This window comes from Pteronotus mesoamericanus, unplaced genomic scaffold, assembly GCF_021234165.1.
Source record: "Pteronotus mesoamericanus isolate MK-2021 breed Mesoamerican mustached bat unplaced genomic scaffold, CSHL_Meso_final contig_94, whole genome shotgun sequence".
Classification (NCBI taxonomy): domain Eukaryota; kingdom Metazoa; phylum Chordata; class Mammalia; order Chiroptera; family Mormoopidae; genus Pteronotus; species Pteronotus mesoamericanus.
Window position 1 is genome coordinate 44,713,944 of NW_026555285.1, and position 26,004 is coordinate 44,739,947.

Below are 26,004 nucleotides of genomic sequence, written 5' to 3' on the forward strand. Positions count from 1 at the left end.
CTTTTCCTTTCGATTGTCAAATTAAAAAAAAAAAAACAATGACAGGAGCCAACACAGCGATACCTATTGGTGTGAATGAGTCAAAATTATACCTATGTTTTTGTGAGGTCAGCAAAAAAATATATTTTTTGGTGTGCCGCAGAGTTTTAGTAATTAGTGTATGTATGCCATGAGATGGAAAAGGATGGAAATCACTGCACTGAGAGAGAAGATTGCAGTTGTTTCATGAATAACTTCCAATATCCAAACCAATCCATGGCGAGACTTTGGTTATGCAAAAATAAGGCAACTGCTCAAAATAGTTTAGCACCTGTAGGTGTATGTATTTTCTTTCTTTTGGGTATAAATATTTTGGTTTGCCCCTTAGTTTTCAAGGAGAGAAACTTTATAACAAATGTGTCACCTTTTTAGCTGACTTAATTGGATGAAAAAGGTCAAGATGTATGGGCATATCTGCCGGTGGAGATCAATCATAGAGATGACAGTAATAGAGCCAATAGAGCATCAGAAGGCAATATGCTAAAAACATAACAAACCACCTGGGGAAATGGCGGGGGCAGCTTGGGCTAGGATGGAATCACCTCAGCTGCTGTCAGGACATGGGACAGGCCCACTAGGAAGGCGTTCTGTGCTTGCTGAACTGAAAGGACCTAGGAAGCAAATGTATTCCAGTGTGTTCAAAGGTCCTTTTGAATTCATTCAGAAAATGAAAATGTTCACTTTTTATGGAAGATTAAATACAAAAAAATTGCAGTATGATTTGCAAACTCAGATTGAGAGACTCTCCAACATAGCTGGCCTATCAAAAGTGTTAAAGTCATAAAAGACAAGGAATGACTGAAATACTGTGTCAAATTAAGGGAATTTAAGAAACATGATGCTGGAATATAAATCATGATCTAGGATTTTCACTTTCTAGTAGGACATTATTGGGGCAAATGGCAGAATTTTAATAAAATTTGATACGAAGAATATTGTATCAATATTAGTTTCCCAATTTTGATACTTGTATTGTGGTATTGTGAGAGAATATTTTGTTTTTAGGAAATACACTCTGAAATATTTAGGGATACAGGGAATCGTGCCTACAACTTCCAAATAAATGAGAAGAGAGAAAGAGAAGGAATGATAAAACAAATGTAGCAATTGGTGACTGCATGAAGGGTCCAAGAAGACACTTTGTGCTAGCTTTGTAGCTTTTTTTCAATAGGATATGTCAATACATTTGTGTCATTTAAAGGAAGGCCAGAAGGAGGCCGTGTGGGCCTGTGTGGCAGCGCCGAGAAGTTGCTAGGCACCCAAGCTTCTTCCCGCTTTCTGCAACAACCTTGGACGTGCCCTGCCTCCTCGTGGTAGAAAATGGGCGCTGCAGTTTCCACGATATCCTCAATCCAGGCGACTGCAGGCGACTGCAGGGAGAATATCCTTGTAACTAACATGTAAGTGTCACGTTGTTAAAATTAAAAGTTAGGAGGAACGAGTGATATGTATAAAAACATTTCTTTTTACATGACGTTTTGATAATGAGATTAGCTGTCATAATGGAGCAGATGAGGGGCAGCTAACCACGTGTGCGTGCACGCATTCAGGCTCTTTCTCACACAAATATCACACACACAAGCTTGTGTACACGCACACACATAGGTATAAACTGCTTTCAGAGAGGGGTCACAGGGTGGAGAAAGTGGAAAAAAAAGGGAAGGACAGGAGAAGATGAATGTTTGGCTACTGACCCAGTCCTTCCAGGATGGCTTCTCTGCCACCGGCTCAGGGAAAGCCGTCCTCCCTCAGCCCCTATATCGGCCTCTCGAACTCCTTAGGGTAGAACAATACCCAAGTGGGAAGGTGGAGGAGCGATGCCAATTGGGAGGTTACTGAGACAATCCAATCTGAAAAAATTACAAATGAACAATAAATAAAACGCGGCCCCTGCCCAGGACAGGGAGGCAACATCAGCTTGACTTGCATGGGAACTTGGGACAGACTCAGGGCAGCCACACTTCCTCCCCACTATCGAGATGGCCTGGGAATTCCAAGGGAGGGCCAGGCAGGGGAGACCCCAGAGGAGGGCAGACTGTGGTGAGGGTCGGAAGCTTTAACTACCCAAACCACCAGTGTGGGCATGGGGATGGTGAAGGTCTTAGTTCAAGCCTGAAGCATCTCTAGCCGCCTCTGCACATGTTTGCTTTCTCCAGGAGGGAGCAGAACGGGCTGGTCCTTGGTCCGCATGGCGCTGGCAATGAGCGCAAAGGTGAATGACGTGGATTCTGAGGGGCCTGTAGTTTGTAGGGGAGCCGTGTCCAGTTCCAGGCTCCGGTGGGAAGCAGGTGGATGTCACCACGCAGGTTTAAGGAGCGTGAGCAGGACCTCCAGAACCTGAGGTGCAGCAAGTAACTGAGGACGCGGTGGGTGGGGCTAGCACTTCCCTCCAAAAAGAGGCCACGCTGCAAAAAGGCCATGCCTGAGGGGTCAAAGGTCACAAGGAACAGCTTCCCCACCGTGTGGTTGGGGTTAAATAAGGTCGCTTGGATGGTGACCACCTTGGGCACACTGTCACCCTTCCTCCCCAGGGGGTTTAGGTCTGTGATGCCCAGGAATGGGGCTGGGGCATTTTGCTCAGAAACATCCAAGACGGCGACTGTGACGGGCGGCGTAACACACCGAGGGCAGTAGGATCCACTAGTTCCAGTGTCTCCAGTGAAGCCCTCCATGTGTCCAGATGGTACAAAACATCCTCAAAGCAATGACTCTTCAAAGTTGCCCAAGAGGGCACTGCTGATGGCGAGGGTAGGAACAGGGTAGGCACTGGTGGGGCTCAGCAGGTCTGGGCCCTCGGGAGGCTCTGCAGGGAGCTCAGCCTCAGGCGACGGGCACCTTTCAGTCTCTGCCCCATGGGGCTGCAATCTGTTGGGTCCCGCACAGGCTCCTTGGGCAAGGCAGCAGGTGGCTCTAGAAGGGTGTGGCCTTGGCATCAGAACTGCTGGCAGCAGGAGGGTGACCCAGGGGTCCCCGGTGCCTCTGAGGGGCTGGCCCCTCCCCCTCAGAGCCGACATCCGACATCCGGGGCTTCTCCAGCAGGAAGCAGCCTTGGTAGGGCAGGGGCCTGGAGGGCCAGAGGGGATGTGCTCAGCACTGTGGCCACGGGCAGTGCCAGGGGACTCCCTGGGCTAGGGGCTGCCCGGTGGCCACGCCAGCCACTGGGCTCTTGTCTTCTGTTACACAAGACTATGCAAATCTATGTGAAGTGTGTGCAGTGGGCCTGGAGGAGCTCATGCTGGGGAGTTTCCCAGGGGCCTCTGTCCCGCCTGGATCTGGGGAAGCCCAGTCTCTGGTGTGCAAAGTATTACAGGAAGCATTTGATGGGGGCCGGCGGGGAATCTGGGCCCTTGAAGTCTAAGGTGAGGTGTGTTCTCTAACACACAGGCTGTCATGGCAGAAATGCGGGCTGGCCGCACACAGCCCCAGCCCCAGCCCCAGCCCCAGCCCCACTCCCAGCCTCTCTGGGCCTAATAATACCCCACAATAGATGGTTCCTCAGGGGGTTGCCCCTCTCTGGCCCCCAGCCAAGGGCCTCGCTTCAGTTCCCAAGGACCCTCAGTCAGCCAAAAGGACCGTGTCAGGGCCCTGTGAGGCTTGGAGGCACCAGCCAGAGAGGACAAGATGTGGTTACCTGGTAGACTCTGGGGGATGTCGCCCCTCCTCTTAGGCCGTAGCCCAGGAGCAGGCCACCTTGGAGGACACCCTGCCTGACTGCAGCTGTGAAGGGCCAGCCTCTGGCATTGAGGATGGAGATGACTCTGCCTCCACGTGGTACATGAAGTCCCTCCCTGGTGGGTGGAGGTGGGGGCGTTTCCCTCACAGCCTTTACGCTGGGCCTGGGCTGGAGGGCCTGGGGACAGCCCCATGAAGAGGGCGTAAGCCTGGCTGAGTGCTCCCTCTTCCTGACTGATGCCTTGCTCTCCTGGCTTGGCATCTGGTCCATGAACAATGCACTAGCAAGGGGACTGCCACCATTCCACGCAGCCGCTGGGCTCAGTTGGACCCCCGCTCCCAACTGGCTCTGCCATGGTGGTCGTTGTTCTGGGCCTCTCCGTCCCCCTGGAATCCCCAGTCCTTCTCAACATGGACCCCCGACCCAGACAAAGGTGAACCTTTTATATTTTATGTTCTCTTGCTAGCTGGTGTTTCCAGAGCCTAAACAGCTATCAAAAATATTTTAGTCTGTACTTTTGTATTGGAATTAAAGAGTAATCAACTGAATGAAGGTAACCTTATTACTCACTTGGTCCTACTACTATCTACCGCATTTATTAGCACTGAAACACCATGACACGTTTGTTTGCTTCTCTCCATTTCTGTAGTTACCGCCAGAGTTCAAACTTCCGTCACCTTTCACCTGGCCTTGTGCCATAGCCTCCTAACTGGGCAACCTGTTGATTCCTCTACAGCGTATTCTTCACACAGCAGCCAGAGTGACCTCTTCTAAATCTAGATCCAATACGGCCAGAGGTCTGCTTAAAACCCTCTGATGACTTCCTGTTTTTATCAGAATAAATTAAAAACTCCCTTTTAATAGCTTAATTTCCGTTCTTAGAAGTTCTTTAGCCCTATTTTTATTCTTAAAACCAGAATCGCAGGCAGCATTCTGGTGTTGATTCATGGTCCGGTTTTATTTGTTTACAAAACTCTTTCCTCACTAGATTCAGCATTTTGTTGGCTGCCTTGACCCCAGTACATCATTCTGATGATGTCTTCACTAGCTTCTTGTGGATATTAAAATCACCTGCTGTTTTTGTCATTAATATCACCTGTGATGTCAAAAGGACAAGGGCAAACCAAGTAAATAAATAAAATCCCAAGGAATTTCCAAAGAGGAATTTCTTCCATTATTTTATTAGGATGAGTAACATTTACTTTGTAATTTACAAGAAACTTTACACTTCACGGTACCTCACAACAAATCTTTGAGGCAATCAGGATCCTATCCACTGTACAGTAAAGGTAATTTCGATAATAGCCATGGTATGGGATTATACTTCCTGGATCCGAATCCTCTGCGTTTCACATTGTATTATACTCCTTTCCACCACAACTAATCAGGGACGTGGGCTGTTGTTTTTCCTCCCTCAAAACCGTTTCCTTTGCCTTTCCCTTTGGAATAGAAACTTTGTTTTTACTTTCCTTTGTGTAGCTTCAGGAAATCAGGAATTCACTATGCTATTGGGCTGGCCAAAAAGTTCATTTGTTTTTTCCTGTTAAGATAGCTTTAGTAGCATTTAGTTGTCTTTAACTTCATTTGAAACAATTTTGTTAGACTGCATTGTGACAGCTCATATCAGCATGCATTAAAAAAAACAAAATTGGTGAATTTTTGTGTAGTTATTTTAATATTAACCATGGCAGAAAATACGCCACACTTTCAGGGGATTATGCCGTATTGTTTCAAGAAAGGTAAAAATGCAACTGAAATGCAAGATTGTTGCAGTGTATGGAGAAGCTGCTGTGACTGATGGAACTTGTTAAAAGTGGTTTGCAAAGTTTCCTGCTGGAGATTCCTCGCTGGGTGATGCTCCAGGGTTGGGTAGACCAGCTGACGTTGATAAGTATCAAATCGAGACATTAATTGAGAACAACCAATGGTATGCCACGTGGGAGATAGCCGACATACTCAAGTATCCAAGTAAATGAAGTTATTGGTAAAAATGAAAAATGTGTCTTTCACGGAAAAAACTAAACGGACCCAATATTTATAATTCAAGAGTTCTTCTAAAGTGTGAAGTAGTAACAAGGTAACAAATACCTACGCACTGGTCAAGTTTGCACTTGACAATGCTTAACACAGAAAAACATCGCCGCTGTACCCCACGTAAAACACCACTGGTGTCTAGTGTGCATGTTGGAGATGCCAGGTGAAGTGGCTGGGAACAAACCTAATGCCAACTTAAGTAACCCGAACTTTATCTTGTTCCAGTTCTTATCTCTTTTGTTGACTCTCCTCTGATGACCTCAAGATACAAAAATCCCTTCTAACAGGTTTTTTCGCGGCGCCCGCCCCGCCGTTGTAGCTGACGTAGAGCCCCTTGCTCTCTCAGCTGCCGCCGCTCCCTGGTTTCTTCCTCACAGACTCGAGGATTCTGCTCTTTTGCGGACACGCTGGTCCACTGGACGGTCGGGGTGGGGATGGGGGGAGGGGAGGGTTCCCAAACTTCGAAGCCATTCTCATTTCGTGCCTTCGGTCACTCGTGTACTTCTCTCTGGTTGTCCCTGAAATACATCGGCCTCTATCAGCTCACCCAGCGTCCCCTGACCCTTTCTTAGTTAGGGCTTTGCAGTTCAGTCTGTATTTGTTCCGAGGCGCCCAGCGGGAGGTAGTAGGCTCTGTGCTTCTTCGTGTTTACCTGTCCATTCAGAGATCTCAGTTCCAGGGGCTTTAAAGCTCCTCTTCGCCTTCCTGGGACGAGGTTTCGCCTTCTGATCCCGGACGCCGCGGCTTTACCTTCCTCTCCAGAGAGCACACCGGAAAACCTCGCATTGCTGACGTCCTCCGACTCCCTAACCTACCGTGCGGAGACCGACCCAAAAAAGACTCTTACAGCCCGCGCATGCGGACTCAGCAGCCGCCACCCAGCCAGCCCGGCTGCCTCCCTCCCGCCGGCCGAGGCGGTTTGAAGGTGCCTGACAGCTCCGCTGCGGCCGCACGCAGTCTCGTCTCGTGCTTCCACGTTATCCTATCAGGGACGGGGCGGGGCGATCGACTCCGCAGCCTATCAATGCGAACCACGACCCCGGCGAGCCCAGTAGAAGAGCGCCTAGGAAGAAGGCGATTGGGCCGTGGCGGCGCTTGGGCGTAGCGTCGCCCGGGCCCCGCCCACCGCTGCCTTCCTCTGGTGGGCGCCAGCTGCCGCTTAGGCCTGAGCGAGAGCCGACTTCGGGCGGGCGCAGCTGCAGCCTGAGCGCCAGCGGGGGCTGGTGGGCCCCGCTCTCTTGTTTTTCTCACCACCGCGCCCACGGACATGGTGGCCCTTGGCTCTGTGACCAGCCGACTGGGCTCGGTGTTCCCCTTCCTGCTTGTCCTAGTGGACCTGCAGTACGAAGGTAAGTCCTGCCGTGCTCTGGCGAGGGGAGCGGGTCCCGGGGTCAGGTCCCCTGGCATTTCCCCGCCAGCTCCCGGGCGCGAGTCTCGGGGCGGCCCGGGCGGCGGGCGAGAGCCGGGACTCCGCGTCTCGGCTCGGGCCTGAGCCCGCCCCTGGGTGGGCCGGTCCCCGGTTCCGGGTTTGTCTGGGGAAGAAGTGCCAGGACTGGCGGGCACGGTGCTGGAAGAGGGGATTTGGAGTGTCGAGCTGCTCCGAAGGGGTCCGAGGAGGCAGGGAGAGTAGGGCACGGGACAGAGACTGCTGGGGCGTCCTGGGGCGCGGAGACTTGAGCAGCTGTCGGATCCGGCCTCTCCTGGGACCCTCGCTTGGCGACTGGGGACACTGTTGGTCAGTGGTGCTGGAAGGAGGCGGTAAAGGTAGCCAAAGGCGAAGCTTCTTTCGCTCTGGAGTTCCGGGGATGGCCGGAGGAAGTATGTCCCGCTGAGTGAAGTGAAGGAGACGTGTTGACTGTTAAAAGTGAGTTTCCATCACGTTACTAATACCGTGTGCTCTGTAGAAGTTGTCAGGTTGGTGCGTTAAGGAACTGGTGTTGGAATTCAAGCTCCCGGAGGGCAAGGAACAAAGTTTGTGGTGTTACAACTTCTTAGCATGGTGTCGTTCAATTTAGGGCTGGCTTCCCTTTTACGAGTTTTCTGGGGGTGGGGGTGGCGGTGGAGGTGGGGGAAAAGTCCTCTTAAAAACGAACGTTTGCATTTCGCTCAAGCCCCACAGATTGGATTGTTGGCTTCTCCAACAGAATAGCAAAAAGAGAGAGCTGTCCCCTGTTAGGTATCAGCGGAGTAAGAACCAAAGCTGAAAGAGCTAGTTGAACTAATGCTTGTAGCTTGGTTACGGTGCGAAATAGTCGAGTATGATGACATACCAAATACACTGATCTATTTTCATTCCCGTGAAAAGAGCTGGTGGTTAAGGCGGTAAAGCTAAACATTTTAATATGAGACTTACTATCAGATAGAGGGAGTGAGGAGCTGAAGCCGGGAACTGTTTCTGGTTAAAATCCCCTAAAATTCTAAACTCAAAAAGCAGTACCTCCCAGTTTTTAATGTTAATGCATGGCCGTGGTTTGTTTATTTTTTATTGATTTGGCTCCCCTAGTGACTGTATATATTTTTTGAACTAAAAATCAGAACATGTATCAGGACAGCATTGGGACAGAGAATTTGACATTGAGGCTGCCCCAGAAAACCTAGAGAATTTGAATTTGAATGCCTGGACCACATTAATATGGGTCATGTATTCCAGTTCTCTTGCATTCTCTAATGCTAACCCCTGCCCTCCTCAAATGTAGCATTTATGTCCAGTTACATTTATGATTTATTTTGGCCACTTAGGAGATAGTTGTCTACATTGTTTAATGCCAGTCATTTTAAGTTGCAAAAGGTGCACACTTTTGTATGATGTGCTTTTCCCACTACCTTTTGGATTACCTTTTTAGAATTGCTGTTCTGTATATGATTCTGTAGGACGCTAACACTTCCTTTCCATCCCGCCATATATTCCATAAGAAAAAACCTTAGAGGAGTGCTTTTCTGTATAGGAAACATTGGTGACATTTGTCAAATGAGTGCCAGAGTACTGTCTTCTTTAAGAGCATTGCCTTCATAAAGTAGCAGGGACTTGGTACAGGTGGTAAGGAAGAAAGGAAAAGGATCTTAAGTCTATTAAAGGTCTGCTGTGTGCCAGCCACCTTTCTGTAGGTGATCTCTTATTTATGGAGATATGTGATATTATTTCTACATTACAGATGAAGAAACTGAGACTCTGAGTTTATTTGACCCTAAGGTTTCTCTGTGTACAGACTGGAGATAGAAGTTAAGTGGTTGACAGCATAATGTGGGCTCAATAATTTGTAAGTGGTGGCAGCTGAGAAAAATCAGAATTTTTTGATTGTTTGCTGCTAGTGGTAATGAACAAGAAGGTGATTTCCTAGGATGTTTAATACAGAGGCTCTCAACCTTGAGTGTGCACAAAGGTCTCACCCTGGAGGGCTTTTAAAACCAGAGTTCAGAGCTCCACTCCCAGAGTTCCTGATTGAGTAGATTTAGATGTGCTGAAATTCTGCATTTCTAAAAAGGGATCACTGATGAGAATAACTGGTATAATAATTTATATAGAGAAGTTAAATTAGATATCTGCTATGTATTAGACATGAAGTTTGGTGATGGGACGGAACCTAAAGGTAAGAACCTTGGACTTAGATTCGCAAACTTTTAGCTCCTGTTTTCCCAAATATTAAATTCTGTGTTTGTGTTCAGTAATCTCACAGACCTTCAGAGGCATTCAGGTCTCCATGATTCCACGATGCCTGAGGCTTGGAGAAGGAAGAAATAAGAGGGAATGGGTTTAAGAAGAGTGAATGTGAAACAACTAGTTGCACAGGATGCAGAGTGTCATCGATAATTCGCTTAGCTGGCCTAGTTTATTCTGATTGAAAAATACTCATCTTGGTCCCCCCACCCCTACGCCGGCTTTTTCGTTAATTGTAACCTGGAGAAAAAAATAAAAAGGGAAGTCCAAGAACTAGATTAGGGATAGAATTTTTAGAGCAGAAAGAAAACTAGCAGAATCAACTTTAATATTCTCATGTTACAGATAAGGAAGCTATTTTAATTCTCTGCTAATGGTTTGTTCTATTTGGTGACTTGAGTAGGAACACAGCTTAGAGACCAAACCTGCTTTTATCTCTTTCTTCCTTAATGTGCTACCTGAACCCAGTTTTTCTTTATTTCACTGAACCGACCTGACTAAGCCATGTTTTGGCCATAGGGAAAAGAATAGTTTACAATGTGTAAGTGTAGATTTCAAGATGGTGGCAGAGTGGGTAGAAGCTACACTCACCTTCTCCCAGGATCAAACTGGAATTACAGCTAAATTAAAGAACACCCATTCTGAAAAAACAACTGAAGACTAGCCAAAGAGGAGTTTTATAACCAAGGATGTAGAGAAGAAGCCAAATCAAGGTTGGTAGGCAGAGTGGAGACGTGAAAAGGGCTGGCCCCGCTACCGCAGGTGGAGGCTGAGATTCTGGAGGAATATCTCAACTGCAGGGTGGTTCCTCCTGAGAAGTGTGGCGCCTAAACCCCAAGTTGGGTTCCCCAGCCCAGAACACCAGAGCTGGAGAGAGGTGCCCACGTAACATCTGGCTGTGAAAAGCAGTGGGGTTTCTGTTTGCCAGGGAGAGATGGAGTCTACTGGAGACATAGGCACCCTCTTAAAATGCCAAATTTCTAGAACATACAGTCTTCCAAAACTGAATCACTGAGAATCAGAAAATCTGAATAGACCAATTATAACTAATGAAATTGAAAAACTCCCATTAATCAAAAGACGTGGACCAGATGGCTTCACAGGCAAATTTTACTCATCATTCAAAGAAGAACTAACAGCTATCCTTTTCAAAGTGTTCCAGAAAATTCAAGATGAAGGAAGACTCCCAAACTCATTTTATGAGACCAGCATTATCCTAATTGTAAAATCAGATAAAGACACTACAAAGAAAGAAAATTACAGGCCAGTACCCTTGATGAACATAGATGCGAAAGTCCTCATCAAAATATTAGTAAACAGGATTCAACAATAGGTTAAAAAAGTCAGACACCATGATCAAGTGGGATTTTTTCTTGGAATTCAAGGTTGGTATGATATCCACAAATCAGTAAATATGGTAAACCACAAAGACCACATGATCATATTAGTAGATGCAAAAAAGTGTTTGATAAAATCCAGCACCCATTTATGATAAAAACTTCCAGCAAAGTGGGAATAGAGGGAACATATGTCAACATAATAAAGGCCACATATGACAGACTCAGAGCCATTGTCGTACTCAGTGGGCAAAAACTACAATTGTTTTCTGTAAGATCAGTAATAAGACAGGGATATTTACTTTCACTGCTCTTATTTAACATAATGTTGGAAGTCCTAGCCACAACAGTGAGACAAGAAGAATAAATAAGAGGCATCCAAATTGGAAAGGAAGAAGTAAAGCTGCCATTGTTTGCAGGTGACATGATACTGTATATAGAGAACCCTAAAGATTCCACCAACAGACTACTAGAACTGTAGTGCTTTATGGTGAGGTGTGCATAATGTAGAGCTCATGGTTTTTATTGTTGAGTTTACAGACTACTTGTGGGGTATAAGATATGCTTTGTGAAGCATCCATGTCCTCTTCCCTCCTTTCTTAGTGTAGATTTGGTGGTTTGTCATAGCTTTTCCATAATAAACACACTTTAATTTCCTTGTCCCTGTACTTTTTTGTTTTACTCACTTGGCAATATTTAACACCGATTAAATCCAACTTGGCCACCAACTTGTTTGTTGTACTTCAGAGCTGAATATGGGTGGAGAAAAATGGAGATAACTTTGCTGACTGGTCTTATTTTAAGCATATAATCTCAATTTCAAATACACACTCAATACTGCCAATATCCCTACAATTCCCTTGTATGTTCATCTTGAATATCACTATTTCAAACCTTTTCCTCTTTCCTTAAATCTCCAATTTAAACTCCCCTATTCCTCACTTCCTTTACTTCATTCTTTTAGACCTTGTCTTTATTGTGAAAATTCACTAGCCTACCTGTATCTGTAGTTACTCCACTACTTATATTAAAACGGATAAAGCATCTCATTCCTGGCAAAATCCAGTTTCCATACTTATGCCCTGGATTTCTTTTCCTCTTGTCTTCTGAAACTATTGCTCCTACATTTACTGTTTCTCTCCTACGTCATCACTTTCTTCCTCTGTGCTGGATCATTTACATTAGCACTCCCATGTGCCGTACTGTGTCCATCTTGAACTGTTCTTTGATGTCACGTGTACCTTCTTCAGCTGCTGAACTGAATTTTTGCTTCCCTGGACAGCAGAAGTTTAAAGAGTTGTTGGTAATCTATTTCCTCATCTTCTGTTCTTGCCTCAGTACATTCCTCCCCTATAGGACAAAGCCTTACATATCTGAGCCCTATTTGCTTATGCCTCTTTTATCTTAATCTTCCCCTCCATCTGGAGGCTCCCACCACATAAGTTTCTTTTACTTTCAAATATCAAGCTCCTTTCTGATTAAGGGTCTTTATTCTTGCTATTCTTCCTACAGCCTGAAAGCTTTTCTGAGATCTTAAAATGAGCATTTATGTTTCAAAAGCATGCCTTGACACATTATGTAAGAATCACTCTCTTCTTCAGTTAATACCCTCCCTTGACCTTTTTGCGTTTTCTTCATAAAACTTAAAACTCTCTGAATTATCTAATTTATTTTTCTAGTTTTTACCCTCTAGAATACAATCTTTATGGAAAGAGCTCTTGTTTTTGTAACTGAAACTTGCTGACATGAAGTAGATGGGCAATAAGAAATTTTTAAATGGACGAGTAAAGTTGACTGTTCGAGCTGTTTTTGCATGGACTCTTGTAAATTTATTGCCCAAGGTGAAATTTCTTGAGCAAGGAATCCCATTACAACATTTATGCCTTCACAGTTCATTGAAGCAAAGACAGATCATGTCCACTTAAATTGAGCAAACCTGGTTACAATAGATTTTATTTTCTTAGTTTACCTGGGAAGATTTCAATGCATTGTTCAGATACCATTACTCAGATGTACCTAACTACTCAGCCTTTTCTTCCTTTCAGTTTGGCTGTAGTAGACTAAACCACTTTTTAGGTCAGGATGATTGGAAAGGGATGCTTGAGTTTCCAGCTTAGTGTATTATTATTGCAACTTTTGTCATTGGTCCACACTTAGCTCTGCAATTGCTAAGATAATGACCTTTCTGCTCTGTCTTTCTGTGGCCAGATTCCACTATCTTTGTATGTTTTTGCTTTCTTACCCTCTTGCCTGATCTTTTGTACACAGTACTTTGTCTTTACATTCCTTACATTCTTAGTGCTCCAACCTGAACAAACATCCTGGGCTTGCTAACACCTCTGTCACCTGGCCTTAACTTGAAACTCAGTATCTTTGACCACAAGTTTTGTCTTTTTCAGTCTGATTTTTCCAATGTTGTGACTCTCACCACATGGTACCTTTAACCCCTCAACTTAAAATTCTTTATTTTTTGCTCTTTAAAACATGACAGATTCTAATACTAACTTCAGTGAAAGACTTAACTATTCCATCTTGTTTTGATGATCTGTGGTTATGTTGGTCTAAGGAGAAGTGTGTTATTTAATGCTGATTAGAAAATGGCATGATGGTTGATTGCCTTATCGCTCAGAAAACAGGAGACAGCTCTTATTGTCACTGTCTCCAGGGATGTGGCAAAGGAATAAACACTACCTATGGCTCAAAGTAGAATTCAGATATTGCAAAAGTAGCCACAATTTACAAATTTTTTTTTTTACATTTGGTGTCTTTATGTATCAGTTTGATTTGATTTATTTATTTATGTATCAGATTGATTTGAATTATTACATATCTTTGAATATGTAATTCTGATGAATTATAATACGTTTATGTAAGAAGGGAAGTAGTTTCTCTTTTTGGGCTTTTTCTTTTTTTTAAAATATATTTTGATTATGTTCTTACAGTTGTCCCATTTTTTTCTCCCCTTTATTCCCCCCTGCCCTGCACGCACTCCCCCTTCCCCAGCATTACCCCTCACCCTTAGTTCATGTCCATGGGTCATACATATAAGTTCTTTGGCTTCTCCATGTCCTATACTATTCTTAACCTCTCCATCTATTTTGTACCTACCTTTTATGCTTCTTATTCCCTGTACCTTTTCCCCATTCTCCCCCCCACCCCCGCCCCTGCTGATAACCCTCCATGTGATCTCCATTTCCGTGATTCTGTTCATGTTCTAGTTGTTTACTTAATGTGTGTGTGGTTTTTTTTTTTTTTTTTTAGGTTCAGTTGTTGATATTTATGAGTTTGTTGTCATTATACTCTTCATGGCTTTGATCTTCTACTTTTTCTTAGATAAGTCCCTTTAACATTTCATGTAAAAAGGGCTTGATGATGATGAACTCCTTTAACTTTACCTTATCTGGGAAGCACTGTATCTGCCCTTCCATTCTAAATGATAGCTTTGCTGAATAGAGTAATCTTAGATGTAGGTCCTTACTTGCCTTTTATGACTTTGTCATTAATGACTTCGTCTAAGTCATTATGTCCATTACTGGCTATTTTAATTACTACTCACCAGCACCTTCTTGCCTATAAGGTTTCTTTAGAGAAGTCAGCTGATAGTCTTAGGGGAACTCCTTGTAGGTAACTGTCTCCTTTTCTCTTGCTGCTTTTATGATTCTCTCTTTATTTTTAATCTTGGGTGATGTAATCATGATGTGCCTTTGGTGTGTGCTTCCTTGCTTCCAACTTCTTTGAGACTCTGAGTTTCCTGGACTTCCTGTAAGTCTATTTCCTTGCCCAGACTGGAGAAGCTCCCAGAAGGAAAGTAGTTTCATTCAGTAAATATTGAGTGCACTTTGTTCAAGAAACTGAACTAGGTAATATAAAGAAGAAAAGATAGATTCTTAGACTTGCTTTGGCCTGAGAGTTGAGGGGTTGAGGAGCTGGGCATTCTGAGAGACAAGCAAACTGTGAAGGTCAATGTATTGAGACAGTGGTATTGCCAAGTGAAGTCACATATTTGTGAGCATGAGGATGAAAATATAGTAGGAACGTAGAACTGTCTTTCCCTACTATCTCACTGAAGTAGTTTGGGAAGGTTTCAAAAGAGCAGCATTTGAGGGCAGAATCCTGATGAAATACAAATTTTCCAGGTGAGCAAGTGCAGAAGGCCTTTTCATGAAACAGCAGGTACAAAGGCTTATTGCACGAGCCCATAGAGTAGTATTGGGCTGGCCAAAAGTTCTTTTGGTTCTTTCTCTAAGATGGTTCTGATAGTGCTTAGTTGTCTTCAGTGTCACTCTAAACAATTTTGTTGGATTGTATTGTGACCACTCTCATTTCAGTGTGCTTTAAAAAGTAAAAATTGGTGAATTTTTGTGTAACCATTTTAATATTGAAGATAGAAGAAAATAAACAACATTTTCAGCACACACTCATTGGGTATCTCTCTATCCATCTATTTATTCTTTCTAAAAAAAGACATTTTAAAATAACATTGATACGCATGCTCCTAAATACTTTTAACATGCATAGCATTAACAGCTGTTTGGGCCTAAAATGTCCATATTTTAAGTATGCATTTGCTGAGTTAGATAACTGCATATACTTGTACAACTCATACCTCTAGAAAGATTAGAACATTATCAGTACTCCCAGATAGTTCTCTCCTGCCCTTTCCCAGTCTCTCCCTTTTCCCACTTTCCCAAGTGAATACTGTTCTGATTCCCGCCCCCCGCCCCACACACAATGTCCCTTTAGCATCCTAAATAGTTTAACATCATGTTCACTGTAAAAAAGAAGTGCTTTGGCTATTCCACACACATTTGAGTTCCAGGACAACAAAATGACTCTGAGTATTTTCTGCCTAGCAAGATACAGCTCTTCTGATAAGTGAAGAAATTCCTACCTGTACCCAAGTTGAGAAGACATAGTTCTAAGTCATTATGCCTGTTAGTGGCTATTTTAATTACTACTCTAACTGTCCCACTCAGTGTTCAGTTATATAAAGACTAAATTATAAAATTAATTTCAACAGTTGCAGGTAAAATAAAAATGCAAATTAGAGCAATATGGTCCATACAGTTGATTCTCTATAGTTATTTGTAGTAGTTATGTTTCATAAGTCATTGCTACACTGAACTAGTAAATACTGAACCATTGCTTCTAGGAGGAAACGTGGGGTTAGCATCCTGCAAACCTCAGGTCACTGCATTTTTGTCAACAGATCAAAACATAACCTTGTTTGATGAGTGTTTCTGTTTGAAAGTATCTTATTTAATATATATTATTAGTTTATTAACATTGAGCTCATGAACAGCATTCTCATTCATGTCTGAATGAAACTTTTCTAACACATTTTCTATGAAAGGGTAGTACATCACGGCCTTTTTCACTTAGGACCACGAGACAGCACTATACTTGAGGGCCATTTTAAACAATAAAACCACCAACAAACAACACAAAAATGTGAAAAGCATGACCCTACATATACCGTGGAAAAGACCCTTGTTTATAATACGAGAGTTGAAAGTAGAAGTCAAAATATTGCCTTGCTTGACTTCATCTGGGAATTTGTACGTCAAGTGACTGAAGCTTTTCACCATTCTGCACATGCACATGTCTGCAAATGACTGCCAGGGTACCCATAGTATTATTTTGGGGGTTATAAATGAATTTTAGGGGTTATAAGTAAATTTTATTGTGGGGCAAATTCATAAATGAAGAATCTGTGAGTTGTGAGGATTGACTGTATTTACAAATGAACACGTGTACAACAAGCAGAGAAAATATGCAAAGCTACTGGAGTCTTTGCGTCTGGTAATGAGGTCATAGTTCATACATGTGGCTTCCTTCTTTAGGCACCTGTTCCATATTTCTGCCCTCAGCTACCCTGGCTTCTTTACCCGATGGTATGACTCAAACCTTTGTTCCTTAAGGGTCTGAGTGCTTAACTCCTCTGGGTTGTTGGTTTTAATTTTTTATTGCTGTAGTTTTTCTCTAACCTTTGGTATTGGAAGTACTTAAGACTGTAGAGAACCCCCTGGGTTCCAAATGTAGCTACCACTTCTGTGTAGCAGCAAGAAAGGGCCTTTGTAATTGACTTTTTCCCCCCCTCCCCTGTTGGTTTTAGTGCCATAATGAGTACAAAATGGTGAGGTGGCATTCTCATTTTCCAATTCATTGGAACCGTTGTATATTTCCTTGTGGAAGTATTTACTCTCTGGGGAGCTCCAAAACATTAGAGCTCAACTTGCCAGGACCGGAAGCAAACATTTTGCAAGTGGATTATTAGGTGTAATAGTGAGAGGAGTCACTTCCACTTCTACTTCCTGATTCCTGGACCCTTGCGTTCTGGCTGTGCCGGAGATAGCGCCATCTGAGCGCACCGTCTGATGCTTTGTTCCTGAAAGCATAACCTGTAGCTTGCAAAGGAGGTTTTTAGGTTTTCAGCTCCCAGCTAGGGCCGCTGTTCTACTTTTCCAATGGGTGTGCTGCTTCTGGATCAAGGAGTATGTTGTAAGACCAATTAATTCTATGGATATGAGCAAATTGCTGTGCTTTCTTTGCTGTGAAATGAGTAAGTGTGTTTCTTGATTAGATACAAAGCCGTATGGAATGCCATGATGGTGAATTATGCATTCCTTGGGTCTGTCAGTGGTGGTGCTGGCTGAAGCGTTACAGGCAAATCCATATGCTGAGTATGTGAAGGTGATAACCAGTATAAGCAATCCGCTCCCAGGTGGTTGGCTTGTCCCCCACCCCCTTTATCCCTTATGGTGCTGTATTGGGCACTCAGGTTTGTTCTGCAGTGTTGTCAGATTAGGTACTCAGCCAGACTAGCTTTAGTAAGGGGGAGTCTGTGTTTTGGGGCCCATTCACATTCTCTATCCCTGTTGCCGTGGCCACTTTGTTCATGGGTCCATTGCATCGGCGCTGGTGTCGTAGGGAAGGGAGTTGATGGATATCTTCAAAGAATGTCATTTTATACCTGATGATTAAGATTCTCCTTGGTAGCTGATGCCATTTACAGTTGCCATGCTCACCTGGACTGTGGTGGTGAAGTGCTGCTGCTTAAGCCTCAGCTACTCCAGGATCCCATCATCCCCACTGAAATCAGAGAGTCCATCTCAGTGGTGGCATCTCCCATGTGCATGCCTGTTCTGCAAAGAGGGGTGACCGCAGAGCTTTAAGAAGGTTGCAGGGGGTCACACAAGGTCTGTTCAGAAGGTATCTAGCCATGTAGTATGAAAAATAGAGACATTTATTGAAGAACATAGAAGATACAAAAAACAGTGTACATAAGACAGTGACACCTCAGTCCCCTTCAAAGTAGGCACCTTGGGACCTCACACAGTTCTCCCACTCACCATCAGCTGCCTTGTCTTGTTTTCCTGAATTTCATGGGTGGTCTGAAATCTCTTCTCTTGCAAAGGTGATTTTAGTTTTAGGAAAAGCCAGAAGTCCCAGGACACCAAATCTGGACTGCAAGGGGACTGAGTCACCAGTGTGATTTGATGTTTCACCAAAAAACTGCATGAGAGGTGACGCATGAACAGGTGTGTTGTCATGATGAAGCTGTCAGTCGCCAGTTGCCCACAGCTGTGGCCTTCAGAATCATATGAATAATTTCTAGTTTCCATGGAGGAATGTTCAAACTTAATGTGAAATTTGATGCAGATTTGTTGCTCTACTCAGTCATTTTGAGTGCAATGGCCACACGGTACACGTACTCACTCAGCTCTGTCTACCACCCCCACTGACTAGTACAGCAGTCATCATTGTTCACGCATGCACATTCCAGTCCCCTCTCCTTGGCTGCCAGGTTACATCAGTGTCGCACAAACTGTTCTCAGTATGTTAACAATGGCTGGACTTCTTCCGGACAGACCTCATATTTCTCAATACCTAAGTAAATGGAGTGTCTGGTGGGTCCTCTCATGGAACATAAGTGGGAGGTTGGTGTGTAAATGATAAATCAAGTCGAACTTTCATACCTCTTTAAGGTTTTGAATCCCTCCTTATTGTGCTAGGAAACTCTGGAATCTCAGCTTTATTAAACATAGGCCTTTGTTCAGTCCAGTTTCAGTCGGCCACCCAAGTAGGTTGTTAGTGCCACCTCCACCTGCATGAGCTAACATTAAATCTGGGGTCTCTAGTTTAGGAGTCAGCACCTTTTCTGTAAAGGGTCACGTAGTAAATATTAGGTGTTGCAGGTCACATGATTTTTGTCAAAATAGTCTACTTTGCCATTGTAGCATGAAAGCCACAGACAATATGGGATGAAAGGATATGGCTGTGTTCCAGTAAAATTTTATTTACAAAGACAGTTTGCTGGCCTCTGCTATAGCCAGTGGTCACATATCAATGAAGTAGACCAGATAGAGTGTTAATTTCACCCTCCTTAATCTGACACCTCCTGAATGCATTTCCACACATGCTCCATGGGTTTCTGTTTATTGTCAGAGTCTTGCAGTTCTTCTGGTGTTTAATGTATTTCCTTTGGTCATAGTGTATACCTGTTTAGTGACATCAGGAACAGTTAGGGTAGGTTTTAATGGAAATGAATATCCTCTTTCATAGTATTTGCCCTGTGTAAGGTTATCCTAGGAATTTTAAGCAGCAGAAGGCTAGTCTCCCCGGTATGGGAGGGAAGCTACTTCCTACTGGTAAGGGAGGCTCAAAAGAACTTGAGAGTTTAAGTTGGTTAGTTGCATCTGGGTCTAACTAAATGACTTCACTGAAAGTTTGAGGATCCCATTGTTTACTTAATGCATGTCCTAAATTTCAGAGGAGAAACTTGGTGATATTGTGAATGCAACTATTGTTTTAATTTAACTACCCGCAATAGTAAATATTGTATTTTTTCATTTAAATTAGCTCTGTGATCACAAAAAATAAGAGATTGTGTTGGAGGTGCCAGGAAACTCTTAAGAGAATTGATCTGAGAGTCGGACCTGAGCTCGTTATTTTTTCTGTGTGAGTGCTCCACTGTGCTCGGAAGAATCAGTGCGGCGTCACAGTTCTTTATGGTCTAGTAGAGCTTAAAGCCTCTTGGGTTTCCAGTGCATGTCCCTGTTAGCACTTGCTTACTGCAAACCACAAATGATACCTTGATTCATTTTGATTCCGATACCTGCCATGGATTACTGGCGTCTTGTTTCTCATTGTCCGGGAGTTCAGCACTGCACTTGAGCTCGAGGGCACGATCAGTTGTCATATCCCATCTTTGTGGCTCTGTCTCCCGGAGCCACTCCCAATGTTAGTTGTATAAGTCCGGGTCTTCTCAGGAGACAGGAACTGCATAGTAATTTAAAAAGAGGGAAGTTTAATATAAAGAATTGTTAGGTGGTGATAGGAGAGTAACTATAAAGATGTAAAGGGAACTCTAAACGATATTCTGAACTTGAAAGACATTTCCAAGGAAGGGCCAACTTGGAGGCGGGGACCCCCTGTAACCAAAACTCAGGTTTGGCTGCCTGATGCAGTGAAAGCCAAACTTGTGACACAGGGGCTAGTGCAAAAGAAAAACGTTTTATTCAGGTGCTGGGGCCTGAGAGAACGGTGGACTCCCATCTCAAAGACCTCCTCCCTTTCCTGCTCAGGCCTCCAGTTTGTATAGGGAGAGGACTTCTTATTTTTCTATCCCGTTATCTTTCTAGCTTTTGGTGCGCTCAGTATAAGAACGTGCCTCTGCACCACCTTGGCCAGTGGGGGAGACTCCCCAGTGCCCCCTGACTGTCTGCGGTACCAGAGTCATCGTCGGGGTTGGCTGCAGGACCCTTCGTCAGGGGGCCTGGAGATGCTGCGGCCCTCAGTCCACCTCCTGACCCTCCACACAGCACCTGCACATCTAGGGGAGCTGCTTGGAGTCGGCCAGGCAGCCCTAAATCTCGATGCTCATGTCCTCTAAGCAGCCTCCGTGTGGCCCGCCTCTACGAAGTGGCAGGCTGGGCCCGTGCTCACCCTGCCGCTGGCTGCAACGCTCTGGCTGGCTGGCTGTTAACACCCTCCCCCTGGCTGGGGCGCAGACCTCATTGGAGGAGGAATGGCTATAGCCTAAGTTTGCTGGTAGCAAAGTTTGCTGAGTTGCTAAGGCAAGAGCTGGTCCACAGTAGCTGGGCAAGCAGGAAATAACCCTCCCAGTATAGGTGTTGTGGGTATGAAACCTGGAGTGCATGGCGTCCTTGCTGGGAGGCTGTGTCTGGCCAAGGCTGCCGGGTTGCTGAGGGACTGGGCCCCTGGGCATATGGCTAGGCCAGTGGACCACTGGCTGTCCGCCCCATGCGTACCATGAAGCAGGAGCAGCCAGATGGTGTCCTCCTTGCAGTGCCCCTTCAGTGCCTTTTTCTGACAAAGCATGGCATTGTGGTGCTGTGTAAGGAAATGCTTAAAGACTCCTGGCTATTGTGTGTAGCCGGGGACTGAAGGGTACCTTCAGAGCAAGAGAGGCAGCACGTTGACAGTTGGCTTGATTAGTCGGATCGTGTTATTCGCTCATAGTTCCTCTGTAGCTCCCCGTTTTACCGCGGTGAAACCGAGGCTGGCTGTAGTCGGGCCCTCTACTTTGGCTTCATGTACATACAGCTCTGCCCTGTTGGCTCTGTGGCCTCCACTCTGGCCTCCCTGATGTTTCTGGAGCATAATCTGGCTTGCTCCTGATTTAGGGCCCTTGCACTGGCTGGTTCCTCTGGGAAAGCTCTTTTCCTGGGTATCAGCATGTTGAGTTCCTCACTTCCTTCAATTAAATCTTTGCTCAAATGCCAGCTTCTCAGTGAAGGCCACCCATCACCACCTCATTTCATACTGAAAGCCCCAGCACCCCTGACCCCTGTCACCTGGTTCTACTTTTTCCATAGTCCTTACCCCCTAACCTGATATGTCATTTACTTATTTCTTACGCCTGTCTCTTCCCACAGTGTCAGGCTCTGTGAGGGGCACAGGTTTTATTTGTTTTTGTGCCCTTATCCCACTGCTTGGAACACTGCTCCACGCATTGTGGATGCACAGCAAGTACTTGAACGTTCATTGCAGTGGTCTCAGTAATATTTGTTAGAGAGTCTAGTTTAACAGAAACAATTCTAATTTTGTTGTGCAACATTTTTACTACTGCTGTGTTTGTTATACAACTTCTCTCATATTTTGTAGACTGGTTTCATTCTTTTCATTGACCAGGTTGATACGGTGTATTCTTGGGTTGCTTATACTCTGTAAAATGTGCTCTATTGCTGCTTTCTTTAGTTTGCTTTTCAGCTCCTGTTACTTTTCCCATCTGATAAATGTGCGAGACAGATAGTTATAGCTTTAATATTTTATTCTTTACCACTAAATCTTGGTCCATGGAAAATTAACTTTTTTAAAAATTTGTTTTCAGGTGCTGAATGTGGAGTAAATGCAGACGTTGAGAAACATCTCGAATTGGGCAAGAAATTACTTGCAGCTGGACAGCTGGCTGATGCCTTATCGCAGTTTCACGCTGCAGTAGGTTCGTATCTTGGAAGCAAAACACTCAGTGGCCGTCTTAGTGACTTCTAATTAATAGCTGTTGTTTGGATAACATTTGAATTAAACATTTAAAAATATTTGCAGGATCCTAAATGAATTAGATTAGTAAAATAAATGTATAACACTTAAGTGCGTATTTATTTAGCATGAGAGAGTTTTCCAGGTAACTGAGATGCACTGCTATAAATACCAGGAATAATTCAAGATAATTTTGACAGAACGCTTTTTCAATGTATTACATAATTTTCAGCCCTCTTAAAAGATTTCAGTAAATATAGTTTACTTCTCTTGATGACTTGAGCGCATCAGTGGGACAGTTAGTTTTCTGGTGATTTGAACCGTTGTCAGTGCTGCAGCATGGTAATTAAACAAATTCAGTTGTTGTCTTAGATAAAGCGCGTCTTAAAAAAAGAATTGTCCCTTCCCTACTGCCGTAAGAACATTTGCAGAAACTTATGCTTTCTACCTGTTTTATGCCCTATTATTTTCTTTCCTTAATCCCACATTTAGCAGAAACATTAAGGGCTATGGCATATTGTTAAAGTAGTTTAAAATGACTGCCTGTTTTTTCTTTAGCTTCCCTGCCATACAAAAATTTTTGAGCTGACCCTTCCCCAAAATACCCAATAAAATATTACTGTCTTCACTGAAAGATGTAAACTGGTAAAGCTAAAGTAAAGTAATTTATTTGTGAAGGTTAGTAAAGGGAAAAAGTGAAACACTGTGTGCATTCAGAATTAGAATAGCAGTGTCACTTTGTCCCTAATTTGGTGAGTAGCAGTGATTCTCAAACGGTACCCATTTCTGAAGATGACGTATGTGGTTTCAGACATTCATCATTTTAGGGTATTTAAAACACTGGTTGTTCATAACAAACTGCAGAAAATAAAGTTTAAGTTGTGTAAGATGACGATCTATGTTATGTAGATAGTGATCAGGTAGCGTGGTGTCAGCCAGGACCTCTTGAATCCCTCAAGAGACGTGTATTTATCAGAAAAGAAGTATAGACCCTCCATTTCAGTTGTCTCATTTACCAAACGCCAAATGCAGTGTGGCCACACCGGCCGCTTCAGGTAACCCAGGGAGCAGGTGGGAGCCTCTGACTGGTCGCTGAGCGCTCACTGCTGCCTGTCGGAGAGCTGGCCGCTTCCCAGTGCGCCCTGGTCTCCTGCAGTGGAAGCGCATCCTTGTTCTGATACGTTGCTTTAAACCGACTATAGAAGAAGCTTCTTAAGTGCTTACCTCTCCATAAAAATAGTCATACCTCCCAACGTCTAAATTTTATAATGTACTTTATTTCTGTAACTTCATCCGTGATTAGAAATTGATGTCAAAGTTTATAATAGAATTTGGCTGGCAGCATAGTGAGTATCAACGAATCATTTTTTATTATAATGTTGCAGGCATTATTTATTGTTGTGACACCCCTTCTTCCATTTTTATTTTTGAAAAATCACTTGATATGTTTTGAAAATTACTTGGGCATAGTGTGTTTGATGATTACATTTTTACACAATAAAATGCTTATGTATTAAAACTGCATAGCAACACAAATAATTGTTTCTACCTTGCAGTACAGATCTGTCGGTGATTGGTCTGAAATTTTTTGGTATCTGGCAAATAAATGTTTTTGGCAGGGGTTTTAATATTTAGAACTGATTGGGAAATATTCTTCATCTGTTGGAAACATTTTGCTTTAAGGAAGAGTGTTGATTGTCTTCAAATTGTCTTGTGAAACAGTTGCATTCATTTTCCAGTGATGGAGTCAGACACAAGTTTTGTTTAGAGATTCTCGTTAGAGAAACCTGCAGTGCAGGTGTGAGGAGGGCCCGCCTCTCCTTCCCACAGCCGGGGCTTATGGTCCATGGGTCTGAAATCAGTTCCGGGGGTGGAGTCATTCCTTCAGCAGACCTTCAGAATGTCTTAGGCATACTGGTCTGAATGAATGTCCAGAGTGGGCACGGCTGAAATGCTGGGCTTCCCCATGTGCTTGCGGGGAAAGCCGGCATCATACTTACGTTGTTTTGCTAAATCAATAAACAAAATCCCATCTTTACATTTATTTGTCACTTAAACATGCGGTGCTTTCTCATGACATTTGAACCGCACTTGTGAAATGGGGATGGACATGACTGTTCCCCTTCAGGCAGAAGGAAAGAAACGGAGAGGGCTCTCGTGGCTTTCCAGAGGTGGCATCCCCCGTCAAGAGATTGTGAGCTTTTCAGGATAGGTACTGTCTTGTTATTAGTGTTATTATTTTTTATTTTAATATCTGGTCGGTGCCCAGTTAAAGTTTGAGTGAACGAAGGGGTAGAGTTGGGTTAGCTGGGTGCCAGAATGAAAGACATTTTGTGTCCAGGCAAGGCTGGGGTTCCGTGTGATCGCATTTGTGATCATCAGGTCGGCCGTTCGAGCTGTGCCTCAGAGGTGGGGTCGGGTTTGGACATGTGAAGAGGGTGGGGTGTGATGTGAACACCAGCCCTTAAATCATGTTACTCCTACTATTTCTTATTCTTTGCTTAATGTAAATAAGTCATGGAGAACTTTTCCTTCTTCTTTTTTTAATTAATGAATATAAAAGTACTTTGTGTTCATCGTGAAACATTTTGAAATGTATATCCCCTGGCATCTACCACTCTAATTTCTCTTTCTATAAAATTGACGAAGTACCTCATAGAAATGGGATCATACAATACTTGTCCTTCTGTGGCTTATTTCACACAGGATAATGCCTTCAAGGTTCACCTGGGTTGAAAGGCTAAGTAATAATATTTCATTGTTGGTATACACCACGTTTGTTTTCCATCTTTGGGCCGTTGCGAATAATGCTTCTATGAACATGAGAATATACATATGTCTATTTAAACTTTACTTTCCCTTTTTTTGGAACATACCCATAAGTGGATTGGTGGTTCACATGGTAATTCTGCGTTTACTTTTTGAGGAACTTCCCCCAGCGGCCGCACCATTTTACATTCCTTCCAGGAGTGCACGAGGGCTCCGCTTGGCCCACATCCTACCAGAACTTATTCCCTCCCTGCCTCCCTCCTTTCCTGCCTTTTTAGTCCTTCCTTAATTCCTTCTTTCATCCTGATGGATGTGAACTGGTATCTCAGTGTGGTTTCGATTTGTATTTCTCCAGTGGTTAGTGAGGTTAAACATCTTTTCCTGTGCTTATTGGTCATTTGCGCACCTTCTTGCTTGGGTGGTTTTCTCTCCTGGTCCGCCTTCCCCTGGTAGTACTTCAGGTAGTTTTCAGTGCCGTTCATAACTGCTCAAAACAGTAATTTGGAATGATTATATACTATTGTAATGAGGTGCAGAGTTGGGAATCCCCTGAAAATAAGAGAATACCCCCACAAACCCTTGGTTGGAGAAGAGGGAAGTAGATGATTCAGCATTTAAGATACTTTGCATAACAATAGCAAGTCGGTAGCTGTGCCTTTCCTGAATGGAGAAGTTTGCGCTAGGGTGAACGTGTTCGTGACTTTCATGTAGTGACTTGTGACAGCCAGAAGGGGCGAATGCCCGTGTGTCAGTGGGAACTCTTGCCCTGACTAAAGATGACAGTCCAAAGAAGGTAAAAGATAAGGGGGAACTGGCAAAAATATCACATCCTAGGAGGGGCTGGATATGAGGTCACATTGGAAGTTCCAGGCCAAGCATTTAAAATAAGGGCAGGCTGAGGGAGAAGGAGGAAGAAGCCACATGGTCAGAAAGGGTGTAGGATGGAGTCTGGCTACAAGGTCTGGTTCATAAGGGAACGCCAAACCGTGTGA

At 44.0% G+C, this 26,004-nt stretch overlaps 1 protein-coding gene and 1 pseudogene across 1 annotated transcript in view; one reads left to right on the plus strand and one right to left on the minus strand.

Annotated features, from left to right (window-relative positions):
- Positions 1 to 2,162: 2,162 nt before the first annotated feature.
- Positions 2,163 to 3,816, minus strand: LOC129081180 (atos homolog protein B-like; annotated as a pseudogene).
- Positions 3,817 to 6,872: 3,056 nt separating this feature from the next.
- The window catches only part of DNAJC3 (DnaJ heat shock protein family (Hsp40) member C3), a 55,314-nt gene continuing 36,182 nt past the window's right edge, over positions 6,873 to 26,004 (plus strand). Inside the window, exons 1-2 of the mRNA XM_054586482.1 lie at positions 6,873 to 7,095; positions 22,095 to 22,205. Coding sequence (XP_054442457.1) covers positions 7,014 to 7,095; positions 22,095 to 22,205 — 193 coding nt within the window. The 5' untranslated portion in view covers positions 6,873 to 7,013. The remainder of the gene's footprint in view (positions 7,096 to 22,094; positions 22,206 to 26,004) is intronic.